Genomic DNA, 16,335 nt, shown 5'->3' with positions numbered 1-16,335 from the left:
AGGAGGCCGAAACGATCGTCTGGGGTTGTCATGTTCCTTGTTCAGAGGAGAATTGCCTGGTATTTCGGGGCTGGACTGACCATGTCGGCGGAATCAGACTGATATACTACAGGAAAGTTTTCCTCTGTCAAAGCACAATTGGGCAGAAAGAAGCTACTACCAGGTGGTAACCGGGCCATAGAACAAGCTATTGATGCTGCTGTTCGTTCCTGGCAGACTGCTTCTCATTCTGTTTTGCATATGTAAATATGACCCTGGGGATAGTCTCCCTAAGGGTGATGGGGGAAACCAGACGTGGACTCCTTGCCCAATGTGCTTAGAGGGATATGGCTGCACCTCACTGACGAGGCCCAAAGGAGGCCGAAACGATCGTCTGGGGTTGTCATGTTCCTTGTTCAGAGGAGAATTGCCTGGTATTTCGGGGCTGGACTGACCATGTCGGCGGGATCAGACTGATATACTACAGGAAAGTTTTCCTCTGTCAAAGCACAATTGGGCAGAAAGAAGCTACTACCAGGTGGTAACCGGGCCATAGAACAAGCTATTGATGCTGCTGTTCGTTCCTGGCAGACTGCTTCTCATTCTGTTTTGCATATGTAAATATGACCCTGGGGATAGTCTCCCTAAGGGTGATGGGGGAAACCAGACGTGGACTCCTTGCCCAATGTGCTTAGAGGGATATGGCTGCACCTCACTGACGAGGCCCAAAGGAGGCCGAAACGATCGTCTGGGGTTGTCATGTTCCTTGTTCAGAGGAGAATTGCCTGGTATTTCGGGGCTGGACTGACCATGTCGGCGGGATCAGACTGATATACTACAGGAAAGTTTTCCTCTGTCAAAGCACAATTGGGCAGAAAGAAGCTACTACCAGGTGGTAACCGGGCCATAGAACAAGCTATTGATGCTGCTGTTCGTTCCTGGCAGACTGCTTCTCATTCTGTTTTGCATATGTAAATATGACCCTGGGGATAGTCTCCCTAAGGGTGATGGGGGAAACCAGACGTGGACTCCTTGCCCAATGTGTTTAGAGGGATATGGCTGCACCTCACTGACGAGGCCCAAAGGAGGCCGAAACGATCGTCTGGGGTTGTCATGTTCCTTGTTCAGAGGAGAATTGCCTGGTATTTCGGGGCTGGACTGACCATGTCGGCGGGATCAGACTGATATACTACAGGAAAGTTTTCCTCTGTCAAAGCACAATTGGGCAGAAAGAAGCTACTACCAGGTGGTAACCGGGCCATAGAACAAGCTATTGATGCTGCTGTTCGTTCCTGGCAGACTGCTTCTCATTCTGTTTTGCATATGTAAATATGACCCTGGGGATAGTCTCCCTAAGGGTGATGGGGGAAACCAGACGTGGACTCCTTGCCCAATGTGCTTAGAGGGATATGGCTGCACCTCACTGACGAGGCCCAAAGGAGGCCGAAACGATCGTCTGGGGTTGTCATGTTCCTTGTTCAGAGGAGAATTGCCTGGTATTTCGGGGCTGGACTGACCATGTCGGCGGGATCAGACTGATATACTACAGGAAAGTTTTCCTCTGTCAAAGCACAATTGGGCAGAAAGAAGCTACTACCAGGTGGTAACCGGGCCATAGAACAAGCTATTGATGCTGCTGTTCGTTCCTGGCAGACTGCTTCTCATTCTGTTTTGCATATGTAAATATGACCCTGGGGATAGTCTCCCAAAGGGTGATGGGGGAAACCAGACGTGGACTCCTTGCCCAATGTGCTTAGAGGGATATGGCTGCACCTCACTGACGAGGCCCAAAGGAGGCCGAAACGATCGTCTGGGGTTGTCATGTTCCTTGTTCAGAGGAGAATTGCCTGGTATTTCGGGGCTGGACTGACCATGTCGGCGGGATCAGACTGATATACTACAGGAAAGTTTTCCTCTGTCAAAGCACAATTGGGCAGAAAGAAGCTACTACCAGGTGGTAACCGGGCCATAGAACAAGCTATTGATGCTGCTGTTCGTTCCTGGCAGACTGCTTCTCATTCTGTTTTGCATATGTAAATATGACCCTGGGGATAGTCTCCCTAAGGGTGATGGGGGAAACCAGACGTGGACTCCTTGCCCAATGTGCTTAGAGGGATATGGCTGCACCTCACTGACGAGGCCCAAAGGAGGCCGAAACGATCGTCTGGGGTTGTCATGTTCCTTGTTCAGAGGAGAATTGCCTGGTATTTCGGGGCTGGACTGACCATGTCGGCGGGATCAGACTGATATACTACAGGAAAGTTTTCCTCTGTCAAAGCACAATTGGGCAGAAAGAAGCTACTACCAGGTGGTAACCGGGCCATAGAACAAGCTATTGATGCTGCTGTTCGTTCCTGGCAGACTGCTTCTCATTCTGTTTTGCATATGTAAATATGACCCTGAGGATAGTCTCCCTAAGGGTGATGGGGGAAACCAGACGTGGACTCCTTGCCCAATGTGCTTAGAGGGATATGGCTGCACCTCACTGACGAGGCCCAAAGGAGGCCGAAACGATCGTCTGGGGTTGTCATGTTCCTTGTTCAGAGGAGAATTGCCTGGTATTTCGGGGCTGGACTGACCATGTCGGCGGGATCAGACTGATATACTACAGGAAAGTTTTCCTCTGTCCAAGCACAATTGGGCAGAAAGAAGCTACTACCAGGTGGTAACCGGGCCATAGAACAAGCTATTGATGCTGCTGTTCGTTCCTGGCAGACTGCTTCTCATTCTGTTTTGCATATGTAAATATGACCCTGGGGATAGTCTCCCTAAGGGTGATGGGGGAAACCAGACGTGGACTCCTTGCCCAATGTGCTTAGAGGGATATGGCTGCACCTCACTGACGAGGCCCAAAGGAGGCCGAAACGATCGTCTGGGGTTGTCATGTTCCTTGTTCAGAGGAGAATTGCCTGGTATTTCGGGGCTGGACTGACCATGTCGGCGGGATCAGACTGATATACTACAGGAAAGTTTTCCTCTGTCAAAGCACAATTGGGCAGAAAGAAGCTACTACCAGGTGGTAACCGGGCCATAGAACAAGCGATTGATGCTGCTGTTCGTTCCTGGCAGACTGCTTCTCATTCTGTTTTGCATATGTAAATATGACCCTGGGGATAGTCTCCCTAAGGGTGATGGGGGAAACCAGACGTGGACTCCTTGCCCAATGTGCTTAGAGGGATATGGCTGCACCTCACTGACGAGGCCCAAAGGAGGCCGAAACGATCGTCTGGGGTTGTCATGTTCCTTGTTCAGAGGAGAATTGCCTGGTATTTCGGGGCTGGACTGACCATGTCGGCGGGATCAGACTGATATACTACAGGAAAGTTTTCCTCTGTCAAAGCACAATTGGGCAGAAAGAAGCTACTACCAGGTGGTAACCGGGCCATAGAACAAGCTATTGATGCTGCTGTTCGTTCCTGGCAGACTGCTTCTCATTCTGTTTTGCATATGTAAATATGACTCTGGGGATAGTCTACCTAAGGGTGATGGGGGAAACCAGACGTGGACTCCTTGCCCAATGTGCTTAGAGGGATATGGCTGCACCTCACTGACGAGGCCCAAAGGAGGCCAAAACGATCGTCTGGGGTTGTCATGTTCCTTGTTCAGAGGAGAATTGCCTGGTATTTCGGGGCTGGACTGACCATGTCGGCGGGATCAGACTGATATACTACAGGAAAGTTTTCCTCTGTCAAAGCACAATTGGGCAGAAAGAAGCTACTACCAGGTGGTAACCGGGCCATAGAACAAGCTATTGATGCTGCTGTTCGTTCCTGGCAGACTGCTTCTCATTCTGTTTTGCATATGTAAATATGACCCTGGGGATAGTCTCCCTAAGGGTGATGGGGGAAACCAGACGTGGACTCCTTGCCCAATGTGCTTAGAGGGATATGGCTGCACCTCACTGACGAGGCCCAAAGGAGGCCGAAACGATCGTCTGGGGTTGTCATGTTCCTTGTTCAGAGGAGAATTGCCTGGTATTTTGGGGCTGGACTGACCATGTCGGCGGGATCAGACTGATATACTACAGGAAAGTTTTCCTCTGTCAAAGCACAATTGGGCAGAAAGAAGCTACTACCAGGTGGTAACCGGGCCATAGAACAAGCTATTGATGCTGCTGTTCGTTCCTGGCAGACTGCTTCTCATTCTGTTTTGCATATGTAAATATGACCCTGGGGATAGTCTCCCTAAGGGTGATGGGGGAAACCAGACGTGGACTCCTTGCCCAATGTGCTTAGAGGGATATGGCTGCACCTCACTGACGAGGCCCAAAGGAGGCCGAAACGATCGTCTGGGGTTGTCATGTTCCTTGTTCAGAGGAGAATTGCCTGGTATTTCGGGGCTGGACTGACCATGTCGGCGGGATCAGACTGATATACTACAGGAAAGTTTTCCTCTGTCAAAGCACAATTGGGCAGAAAGAAGCTACTACCAGGTGGTAACCGGGCCATAGAACAAGCTATTGATGCTGCTGTTCGTTCCTGGCAGACTGCTTCTCATTCTGTTTTGCATATGTAAATATGACCCTGGGGATAGTCTCCCTAAGGGTGATGGGGGAAACCAGACGTGGACTCCTTGCCCAATGTGCTTAGAGGGATATGGCTGCACCTCATTGACGAGGCCCAAAGGAGGCCGAAACGATCGTCTGGGGTTGTCATGTTCCTTGTTCAGAGGAGAATTGCCTGGTATTTCGGGGCTGGACTGACCATGTCGGCGGGATCAGACTGATATACTACAGGAAAGTTTTCCTCTGTCAAAGCACAATTGGGCAGAAAGAAGCTACTACCAGGTGGTAACCGGGCCATAGAACAAGCTATTGATGCTGCTGTTCGTTCCTGGTAGACTGCTTCTCATTCTGTTTTGCAAATGAGTATTTTGACCACATCATCCTCTTTATGCATGTTGTCTTACTCCAAGCTGTATAGGCTCGAAAGCCTACTACCAATTAAGCATATTAGGTGATGTGCATCTCTGTAATGAGAAGGGGTGTGGTCTAATGACATCAACACCCTATATCAGGTGTGCATAATTATTAGGCAACTTCCTTTCCTTTGGCAAAATGGGTCAAAAGAAGGACTTGACAGGCTCAGAAAAGTCAAAAATAGTGAGATATCTTGCAGAGGGATGCAGCACTCTTAAAATTGCAAAGCTTCTGAAGCGTGATCATCGAACAATCAAGCGTTTCATTCAAAATAGTCAACAGGGTCGCAAGAAGCGTGTGGAAAAACCAAGGCGCAAAATAACTGCCCATGAACTGAGAAAAGTCAAGCGTGCAGCTGCCAAGATGCCACTTGCCACCAGTTTGGCCATATTTCAGAGCTGCAACATCACTGGAGTGCCCAAAAGCACAAGGTGTGCAATACTCAGAGACATGGCCAAGGTAAGAAAGGCTGAAAGACGACCACCACTGAACAAGACACACAAGCTGAAACGTCAAGACTGGGCCAAGAAATATCTCAAGACTGATTTTTCTAAGGTTTTATGGACTGATGAAATGAGAGTGAGTCTTGATGGGCCAGATGGATGGGCCCGTGGCTGGATTGGTAAAGGGCAGAGAGCTCCAGTCCGACTCAGACGCCAGCAAGGTGGAGGTGGAGTACTGGTTTGGGCTGGTATCATCAAAGATGAGCTTGTGGGGCCTTTTCGGGTTGAGGATGGAGTCAAGCTCAACTCCCAGTCCTACTGCCAGTTTCTGGAAGACACCTTCTTCAAGCAGTGGTACAGGAAGAAGTCTGCATCCTTCAAGAAAAACATGATTTTCATGCAGGACAATGCTCCATCACACGCGTCCAAGTACTCCACAGCGTGGCTGGCAAGAAAGGGTATAAAAGAAGAAAATCTAATGACATGGCCTCCTTGTTCACCTGATCTGAACCCCATTGAGAACCTGTGGTCCATCATCAAATGTGAGATTTACAAGGAGGGAAAACAGTACACCTCTCTGAACAGTGTCTGGGAGGCTGTGGTTGCTGCTGCACGCAATGTTGATGGTGAACAGATCAAAATACTGACAGAATCCATGGATGGCAGGCTTTTGAGTGTCCTTGCAAAGAAAGGTGGCTATATTGGTCACTGATTTGTTTTTGTTTTGTTTTTGAATGTCAGAAATGTATATTTGTGAATGTTGAGATGTTATATTGGTTTCACTGGTAAAAATAAATAATTGAAATGGGTATATATTTGTTTTTTGTTAAGTTGCCTAATAATTATGCACAGTAATAGTCACCTGCACACACAGATATCCCCCTAAAATAGCTATAACTAAAAACAAACTAAAAACTACTTCCAAAACTATTCAGCTTTGATATTAATGAGTTTTTTCGTTCATTGAGAACATGGTTGTTGTTCAATAATAAAATTAATCCTCAAAAATACAACTTGCCTAATAATTCTGCACTCCCTGTATGTATTAAAGCATATAGATATATATTTACAGGGAACATACAGTCCCCATAGACCGCTATGTAAAGGCACCCCATATCCGCCAACTTTAGGCCCCAAAATCTGCTTAGTGCAGTTTTTAAAAATGCTACAGTTCTTTATTTTATAAAAACCACTACACACATTTTTTGGGGGGCAATTGGGGTACATTTATAAAATTAGCCAGAGGTCTGACCTCTGGTTTTTTTTTTTTTAACACTAATTGCTACCACGAGCTTGCGGAAGCAATAACCAGCTACTTGTAATGACTGGTTATTTATTGTGCGCCTGTAAACAGGCGAATTTGCCCATATGCGGGAGCGCAATAAATTAGTGCTCCACTTCTAATCTAGCCCTAAATCCTTTATGCTCCTTCAATACTTCATAAACTCTAATTCACATATCACTGTCATTTAATACATTAGATACAGGTGAAAACTCGAAAAATTTGAATATTGTGCAAAAGTTCATTTATTTCACTAATGCAACTTAAAAGGTGAAACTAATATATGAGATAGACTCATTACAAGCCAAGCAAGATAGTTCAAGCCGTGATTTGTCATAATTGTGATGATTATGGCTTACAGCTCATGAAAACCCCAAATAAAAAATCTCAGAAAATTAGAATATTACATGCAACCAATAAAACAAGGATTGTACATACCAGTAGAACAATATCGGACCTCTGAAAAGTAAAAGCATGCATACTGTATGTACTCAGTACTTGGTTTGGACCCCTTTTGCAGCAATCACTGCCTCAATGCGGTGTGGCATGGAAGCTATCAGCCTGTGGCACTGCTGAGGTGTTATGGAAGACCAGGATGCTTCAATAGCGGCCTTCAGCTCTTCTGCATTGTTCGGTCTCATGTCTCTCATCTTTGTCTTGGCAATGCCCTATAGATTCTCTATGGGGTTCAGGTCAGGCGAGTTTGCTGGCCAATCAAGCACAGTAATCCCACGGTCATTGAACCAGGTTTGGTGCTTTTGGCTATATGGGCAGGTGCCAAGTCCTGCTGGAAAATGAAGTCAGCATCTCCATAGAGCTCGTCTGCGGAAGGAAGCATGAAGTGCTCCAAAATCTCCTGATAGAGGGCTGCGTTGACCCTGGACTTAATGAAGCACAGTGGACCAACACCAGCAGATGACATGGCTCCCCAAATCAACACAGACTGTGGAAACTTCACACTGGACTTCAAGCATCTTGCAGTGTGTGCCTCTCCATTCTTCCTCCATACTCTGGGTCCTTGGTTTCCAAATGAGATGCAAAATTTTCTCTCATCAGAAAAGAGGACTTTGGACCACTGAGCAACAGACCAGGTCTGTTTTTCTTTAGCCCAGGTAAGACACTTCTGACGTTGTTTGTTGTTCAGGAGTGGCTTGACAAGAGGAATACGACATTTGAATCCCATGTCCAGGATCCGTCTGTGTGTGATGGCTCTTGATGCACTGACTCCAGCCTCAGTCCACTCCTTGTGAAAGTCCCCAACACTTTTGAATGGCCTTTTCCTGACAATCCTCTCCAGGCTGCAGTCATCCCTGCTGCTTGTGCACCTTTTTCTTCCACACTTTTCCCTTCCACATAACTTTTTATTAATTGTGCTTTGATACAGCACTTTGGGAACATCCAACTTCTTTTTCAATTACCTTTTGAGGCTTTCCCTCCTTATGGAGGGTGTCAATGATGGTTTTCTGCACAATTGTCAGGTCAGCAGTCTTTCCCATGATTGTGATTCCTACTGAACCAGACTGAAAGACCATTTAAAGGCTCAGGAACCATTTGCAGGTGTTATGGCTTAATTAGCTGATTAGAGTGGGACACTTTGAGCCTAGAATATTGCACCTTTTCACAATATTCTAATTTCCTGAGATTGTGGATTTGGGGTTTTCATGAGCTGTAAACCATAATCATCACAATTATGACAAATCACGGTTTGAACTATCTTCATTTGCATGTAATGAGTCTCATATTAGTTTCACCTTTTAATTGCATTAGTGAAATAAATTAACTTTTGCACGATATTCTCATTTTTGGAGTTTTACCTGTACATTATCTCTCTGCAGATTTCTGCTCTGATCAGCGCTGGGTCGCTCTTGGCTGATAACAAATAACACTTTTACCCACTTCTTTTTAAACATTAACTGCGAGGTTGCAATAGTCAGATTATTACATTACTTTAGGATACGACACAAATGAGTTTTACCTGCAGAAGTTTTTTTAGATAAAATTATATTATAGTTTGGAAAATAAGTGCAAACCATTAGTGTTCTATGTTTAACTATTAAAGGGATAAGTCAATATTAAACTGTCATCAATTAGATAGGAAATACAGTTAAAGGGACATGAAACCTCATTTTTATGATTCAGGTGCAGCATGCAATTTCAAACAACTTTCTATTTTACTTCTATTAGCAGGGATGTAAGCTCAGGAGCTTGCACGTCTGGGGCACTAAATGGCAGCAGTTTTACAAGAATGTTATCCATCTGCAAGAGCACTGGAGGGCAGCACTATTTCCTGTCATGTAGTGCTCCAGATGCCTAGCTAGGTGTCTCTTCAACAAAGAATATCATTAGAACAAAGAAAATTTCTTAAAAGAAGTAAGTTGGAAACTTTTCCAAATGGTCTGCTGTATCTGAATCACAAAATCATTTTTTAGGGTTTCATATCCCTTTAAAACCAAAATGTTCCCATACACTTTTATTATCAAATCTATTTGTTTTCAATATCCTTAGATCTTAGCTTTTTACAAGCAAATTATATTGTGTTACTATATAATAACATACCAGTGATTATGTACATATGTAGGTGATTATGTACATATGTAGGTGATTATTTACATATCTAGGTGATTATGTACATATGTAGGTGATTATGTACATATGTAGGTGATTATGTACATATGTAGGTGATTATTTACATATCTAGGTGATTATGTACATATGTAGGTGATTATGTACATATGTAGGTGATTATTTACATGTCTAGGTGATTATGTACATATGTAGGTGATTATGTACATATTTAGGTGATTATGTACATATGTAGGTGATTATGTACATGTCTAGGTGATTATGTACATATGTAGGTTATTATGTACATATGTAGGTGATTATTTACATGTCCAGGTGATTATGTACATATGTAGGTGATTATTTACATATCTAGGTGATTATGTACATATGTAGGTGATTATGTACATATGTAGGTGATTATGTACATATGTAGGTGATTATTTACATGTCTAGGTGATTATGTACATATGTAGGTGATTATGTACATATGTAGGTGATTATGTACATATGTAGGTGATTATTTACATGTCTAGGTGATTATGTACATATGTAGGTGAGTATTTACATGTCTAGGTGATTATTTACATGTCTAGGTGATTATTTACATATCTAGGTGATTATTTACATGTCTAGGTGATTATTTACATATCTAGGTGATTATTTACATGTCTAGGTGATTATTTACATATGTAGGTGATTATGTACATATCTAGGTGATTATGTACATGTCTAGGTGATTATGTACATATGTAGGTGATTATTTACATATCTAGGTGATTATGTACATGTCTAGGTGATTATGTACATATGTAGGTGATTATTTACATATCTAGGTGATTATGTACATATGTAGGTGATTATGTACATGTCTAGGTGATTATGTACATGTCTAGGTGATTATGTACATGTCTAGGTGATTATTTACATATGTAGGTGATTATTTACATATGTAGGTGATTATGTACATATGTAGGTGATTATGTACATGTCTAGGTGATTATTTACATGTCTAGGTGATTATTTACATATCTAGGTGATTATGTACATATATAGGTGATTATGTACATGTCTAGGTGATTATTTACATATGTAGGTGATTATTTACATATCTAGGTGATTATGTACATATGTAGGTGATTATGTACATGTCTAGGTGATTATTTACATGTCTAGGTGATTATTTACATATCTAGGTGATTATGTACATATATAGGTGATTATGTACATGTCTAGGTGATTATTTACATATGTAGGTGATTATTTACTTATCTAGGTGATTATGTACATATGTAGGTGATTATGTACATGCCTAGGTGATTATTTACATATGTAGGTGATTATTTACATATCTAGGTGATTATGTACATATGTAGGTGATTATGTACATATGTAGGTGATTATGTACATGTCTAGGTGATTATATACATGTCTAGGTGATTATTTACATATCTAGGTGATTATTTACATATCTAGGTGATTATGTACATATCTAGGTGATTATGTACATATCTAGGTGATTATTTACATGTCTAGGTGATTATTTACATGTCTAGGTGATTATTTACATATCTAGGTAATTATGTACATATGTAGGTGATTATGTACATGTCTAGGTGATTATTTACATATGTAGGTGATTATTTACATATCTAGGTGATTATGTACATATGTAGGTGATTATGTACATATGTAGGTGATTATGTACATATGTAGGTGATTATTTACATATCTAGGTGATTATGTACATATGTAGGTGATTATGTACATATGTAGGTGATTATGTACATGTCTAGGTGATTATTTACATATGTAGGTGATTATTTACATATCTAGGTGATTATGTACATATGTAGGTGATTATTTACATATCTAGGTGATTATGTACATATGTAGGTGATTATTTACATGTCTAGGTGATTGTGTACATATGTAGGTGATTATGTACATATGTAGGTGATTATTTACATATCTAGGTGATTATGTACATATCTAGGTGATTATGTACATATGTAGGTGATTATGTACATGTCTAGGTGATTATTTACATATGTAGGTGATTATTTACATATCTAGGTGATTATGTACATATGTAGGTGATTATTTACATGTCTAGGTGATTATTTACATATCTAGGTGATTATGTACATATATAGGTGATTATGTACATATTTAGGTGACTATGTACATGTCTAGGTGATTATTTACATATCTAGGTGATTATGTACATGTCTAGGTGATTATGTACATATCTAGGTGATCATGTACATGTCTAGGTGATTATGTACATATCTAGGTGATTATGGGCATATGTAGGTGATTATGTACATATGTAGGTGATTATGTATATATGTAGGTGATTATTTACATATCTAGGTGATTATGTACATATGTAGGTGATTATGTACATGTCTAGGTGATTATGTACATATATAGGTGATTATTTACGTATCTATGTGATTATTTACATATCTAGGTGATTATGTACATATCTAGGTGATTATTTACATATGTAGGTGATTATTTACATATCTAGGTGATTATGTACATATGTAGGTGATTATTTACATATCTAGGTGATTATGTACATATGTAGGTGATTATTTACATGTCTAGGTGATTGTGTACATATGTAGGTGATTATGTACATATGTAGGTGATTATTTACATATCTAGGTGATTATGTACATATCTAGGTGATTATGTACATATCTAGGTGATTATGTACATATGTAGGTGATTATGTACATATGTAGGTGATTATGTACATGTCTAGGTGATTATTTACATATGTAGGTGATTATTTACATATCTAGGTGATTATGTACATATGTAGGTGATTATTTACATGTCTAGGTGATTATGCACATATCTAGGTGATTATGTACATGTCTAGGTGATTATGTACATATGTAGGTGATTATTTACATATCTAGGTGATTATGTACATATCTAGGTGATTATGTACATATCTAGGTGATTATGTACATGTCTAGGTGATTATGTACATATGTAGGTGATTATTTACATATCTAGGTGATTATGTACATGTCTAGGTGATTATGTACATGTCTAGGTGATTATTTACATATGTAGGTGATTATTTACATATCTAGGTGATTATGTACATATGTAGGTGATTATGTACATATGTAGGTGATTATTTACATATCTAGGTGATTATGTACATATGTAGGTGATTATTTACATGTCTAGGTGATTGTGTACATATGTAGGTGATTATGTACATATATAGGTGATTATTTACATGTCTAGGTGATTATTTACATATCTAGGTGATTATGTACATATATAGGTGATTATGTACATATTTAGGTGACTATGTACATGTCTAGGTGATTATTTACATGTCTAGGTGATTATGTACATGTCTAGGTGATTATGTACATATCTAGGTGATCATGTACATGTCTAGGTGATTATGTACATATCTAGGTGATTATGTACATATGTAGGTGATTATGTACATATCTAGGTGATTATGTACATATGTAGGTGATTATTTACATAAGTAGGTAATTATGTACATGTCTAGGTGAGGTGATTATGTACATGTCTAAGTGATTATGTACATATGTAGGTGATTATTTACATGTCTAGGTGATTATTTACATAAGTAGGTAATTATGTACATGTCTAGGTGAGGTGATTATGTACATGTCTAGGTGATTATGTACATGTCTAAGTGATTATGTACATATGTAGGTGATTATTTACATGTCTAGGTGATTATTTACATAAGTAGGTAATTATGTACATGTCTAGGTGAGGTGATTATGTACATGTCTAGGTGATTATGTACATGTCTAGGTGATTATGTACATGTCTAAGTGATTATGTACATATGTAGGTGATTATGTACATGTCTTGGTGATTATTTAGATGTCTTGGTGATTATGTACATATGTAGGTGATTATGTACATGTCTAGGTGATTATGTACATGTCTAGGTGATTATGTACATGTCTAGGTGGTTATTTACATAAATAGGTGATTATGTACATGTCTAGGTGATTATTTACATGTCTAGGTGATTATGTACATATGTAGGTGATTATTTACATGTCTAGGTGATTATTTACATGTCTAAGTGATTATGTACATATGTAGGTGATTATGCACATGTCTTGGTGATTATTTACATAAGTAGGTGATTATGTACATGTCTAAGTGATTATGTACATATTTAGGTGATTAGTTACATGTCTAGGTGATTATGTACATGTCTAGGCGATTATGTGCATGTCTAGGTGATTATGTACATGTCTAGGCGATTATGTGCATGTCTAGGCGATTATGTGCATGTCTAGGTGATTATATACATGTTTAGGTGATTATGTGCATGTCTAGGTGATTATATACATGTCTAGGTGATTATGTATATGTCTAGGTGATTATGTACATGTCTAGGTGATTATGTACATATCTAGGTGATTATGTACATATCTAGGTGATTATTTATATATCTAGGTGATTATGTACATGTCTAGGTGATTATGTACATATCTAAGTGATTATGTACATGTCTAGGTGGTTATTTACATAAGTAGGTAATTATGTACATGTCTAGGTGAGGTGATTATGTGCATGTCTAGGTGATTATGTACATGTCTAAGTGATTATGTACATGTCTAGGTGATTATGTATATGTCTAGGTGATTATGTACATATCTAGGTGATTATGTACATGTCTAGGTGATTATGTACATGTCTAAGTGATTATGTACATGTCTAGGTGATTATGTATATGTCTAGGTGATTATGTACATATCTAGGTGATTATGTACATATCTAGGTGATTATGTACACGTCTAGGTGATTATGTACATGTCTAGGTGATTATGTACATGTCTAGGTGATTATGTATATGTCTAGGTGATTATGTACATGTCTAGGTGATTATGTATATGTCTAGGTGATTATGTACATATCTAGGTGATTATGTACATATCTAGGTGATTATGTACACGTCTAGGTGATTATGTACATGTCTAGGTGATTATGTACATGTCTAGGTGATTATGTACATGTCTAGGTGATTATGTATATGTCTAGGTGATTATGTACATGTCTAGGTGATTATGTACATGTCTAGGTGATTATGTACATATCTAGGTGATTATGTACATGTCTAGGTGATTATGTACATGTCTAGGTGATTATGTACATATCTAGGTGATTATGTACACGTCTAGGTGATTATGTACATGTCTAGGTGATTATGTACATGTCTAGGTGATTATGTATATATGTAGGTGATTATGTACATGTCTAGGTGATTATGTACATGTCTAGGTGATTATGTATATGTCTAGTTGATTATGTACATGTCTAGGTGATTATGTATATATGTAGGTGATTATGTACCTATCTAGGGGATTATTTACATGTCTAGGTGGTTATGTACATGTCTAGGTGATTATGTACCTATCTAGGGGATTATTTACATGTCTAGGTGATTATGTACATGTCTAGGTGGTTATGTTCATATCTAGGGGATTATTTACATGTCTAGGTGATTATGTACATGTCTAGGTGGTTATGTTCATATCTAGGGGATTTTACCCTATACATCAGCCAGCTATATTATCATTGTATAACCATTTTGTATTCCCATAATGTTATGGTGTCTGTTGCATGAAAAATTTCCTACTAAATGTCACCACTTCTGCAGAGTCAGTTCTATTAATAAACTATACTTGACAGGTGCTGCATCATTTCTTGTAACCCTTTGTATGCCACATGACAGCCTGGCTTTGACAGATTTATTTCTAGAGAATACAATAAAGATATGAGAGTGACAATAAGTTATAGGAGTGTGGCTGCGCTCACCTGCCATTGTCCAGGAGTTGTTGCCACATGTCTCTGTCTGCTTGTGTCTGCTGCTCTGTGCTAGGTGGGGCCTCTGTCACATGCCTGATAATGTCTGCAAGGTAACTAGGATCAGGTTACATGACATGGGAGTAATTATACAACCTGCACTGATTAGTAGTGTGTGTGTGCAGTGTTTTATTGTGTCACAGCTAAACAAGCTAAATCTATATCTGTGTTCTTCACAGAAAATGTTGCCAGCCAGGTGGTATTATGAAGTAGCCAGGTGGTATTATGAAGTAGCCAGGTGTCATTATTAAGTAGCCACGTATCATTATGAAGTAGCCAGGTGATATTATGAAGTAGCCAGGTGGTATTATGAAGTAGCCAGGTGTCATTATTAAGTAGCCACGTATCATTATGAAGTAGCCAGGTGATATTATGAAGTAGCCAGGTGGTATTATGAAGTAGCCAGGTGTCATTATTAAGTAGCCATGTATCATTATGAAGTAGCCAGGTGGTATTATGAAGTATCCAGGTGGTATTATGAAGTAGCCAGGTGTCATTATTAAGTAGCCATGTATCATTATGAAGTAGCCAGGTGGTATTATGAAGTATCCAGGTGGTATTATGAAGTAGCCAGGTGGTATTATGAAGTAGCCAGGTGTCATTATTAAGTAGCCACGTGTCATTATGAAGTAGCCAGGTGGCATTATGAAGTAGCCATATGTCATTATGAAGTAGCGGGTGGCATTATGAAGTAGCCGTGTGTCATTATAAAGTAGCCAGGTGGCATTATGAAGTAGCCGCGTGTCATTATTAAGTAGCCGTGTGGCATTATCAAGTAGCCGGGTGGGCGCAGAGTAATAGTTTATAATATTATATAATTTTCTGCTTATCCAAAGCACAAATTAATTGCATAATTTAACCTAAATGTGTTTAATGATAATTTGTGCAATAAAAGATTGAACATTTCTAATATTGGCTAATTTTTGCTTAAAGTGAAGGTAAACTTTGTTGAATGAAAGCCCGTTTTTTAAAAAAAACTATTAAAAACAGGGGCACTTTCATTCATCAAAGTTTAGAAAGCAGCCATTTTGTTTATAAACTTACCTTTCTTCTTTTCACAGCTGGGGCAGCTTCCCCCGCACAGAGATCCTCTCTTCACACATCAGCAATGACTAATCCTCTCTTCACACGTCAGCAATGACTAATCCTCTCTTCACACGTCAGCAATGACTAATCCTCTCTTCACACATCAGCAATGACTAATCTGGCTTTTCCCCTGGGGGGAAAGTCGTGATTGGATGAAGCCGGAT

General features: G+C 39.9%; 1 protein-coding gene across 1 annotated transcript in view; it reads right to left on the bottom strand.

The window, feature by feature from the left end:
* LOC128658193 (epoxide hydrolase 1) overlaps window positions 1-15,131 on the bottom strand; it is a 158,540-nt gene extending 143,409 nt beyond the window's left edge. The window contains exon 1 of the mRNA XM_053712715.1: window positions 15,038-15,131. Within this exon, the coding sequence (XP_053568690.1) occupies window positions 15,038-15,066 (29 nt within the window). The 5' untranslated portion in view covers window positions 15,067-15,131. The remainder of the gene's footprint in view (window positions 1-15,037) is intronic.
* Window positions 15,132-16,335: the final 1,204 nt, after the last annotated feature.

The sequence above is a fragment of the Bombina bombina genome, chromosome 4 (genome assembly GCF_027579735.1).
Source record: "Bombina bombina isolate aBomBom1 chromosome 4, aBomBom1.pri, whole genome shotgun sequence".
NCBI classification, from domain to species: Eukaryota; Metazoa; Chordata; class Amphibia; order Anura; family Bombinatoridae; genus Bombina; species Bombina bombina.
The sequence above is the reverse complement of the archived record's forward strand: the minus strand, read 5'-3'. Positions and strand labels throughout refer to the sequence as shown.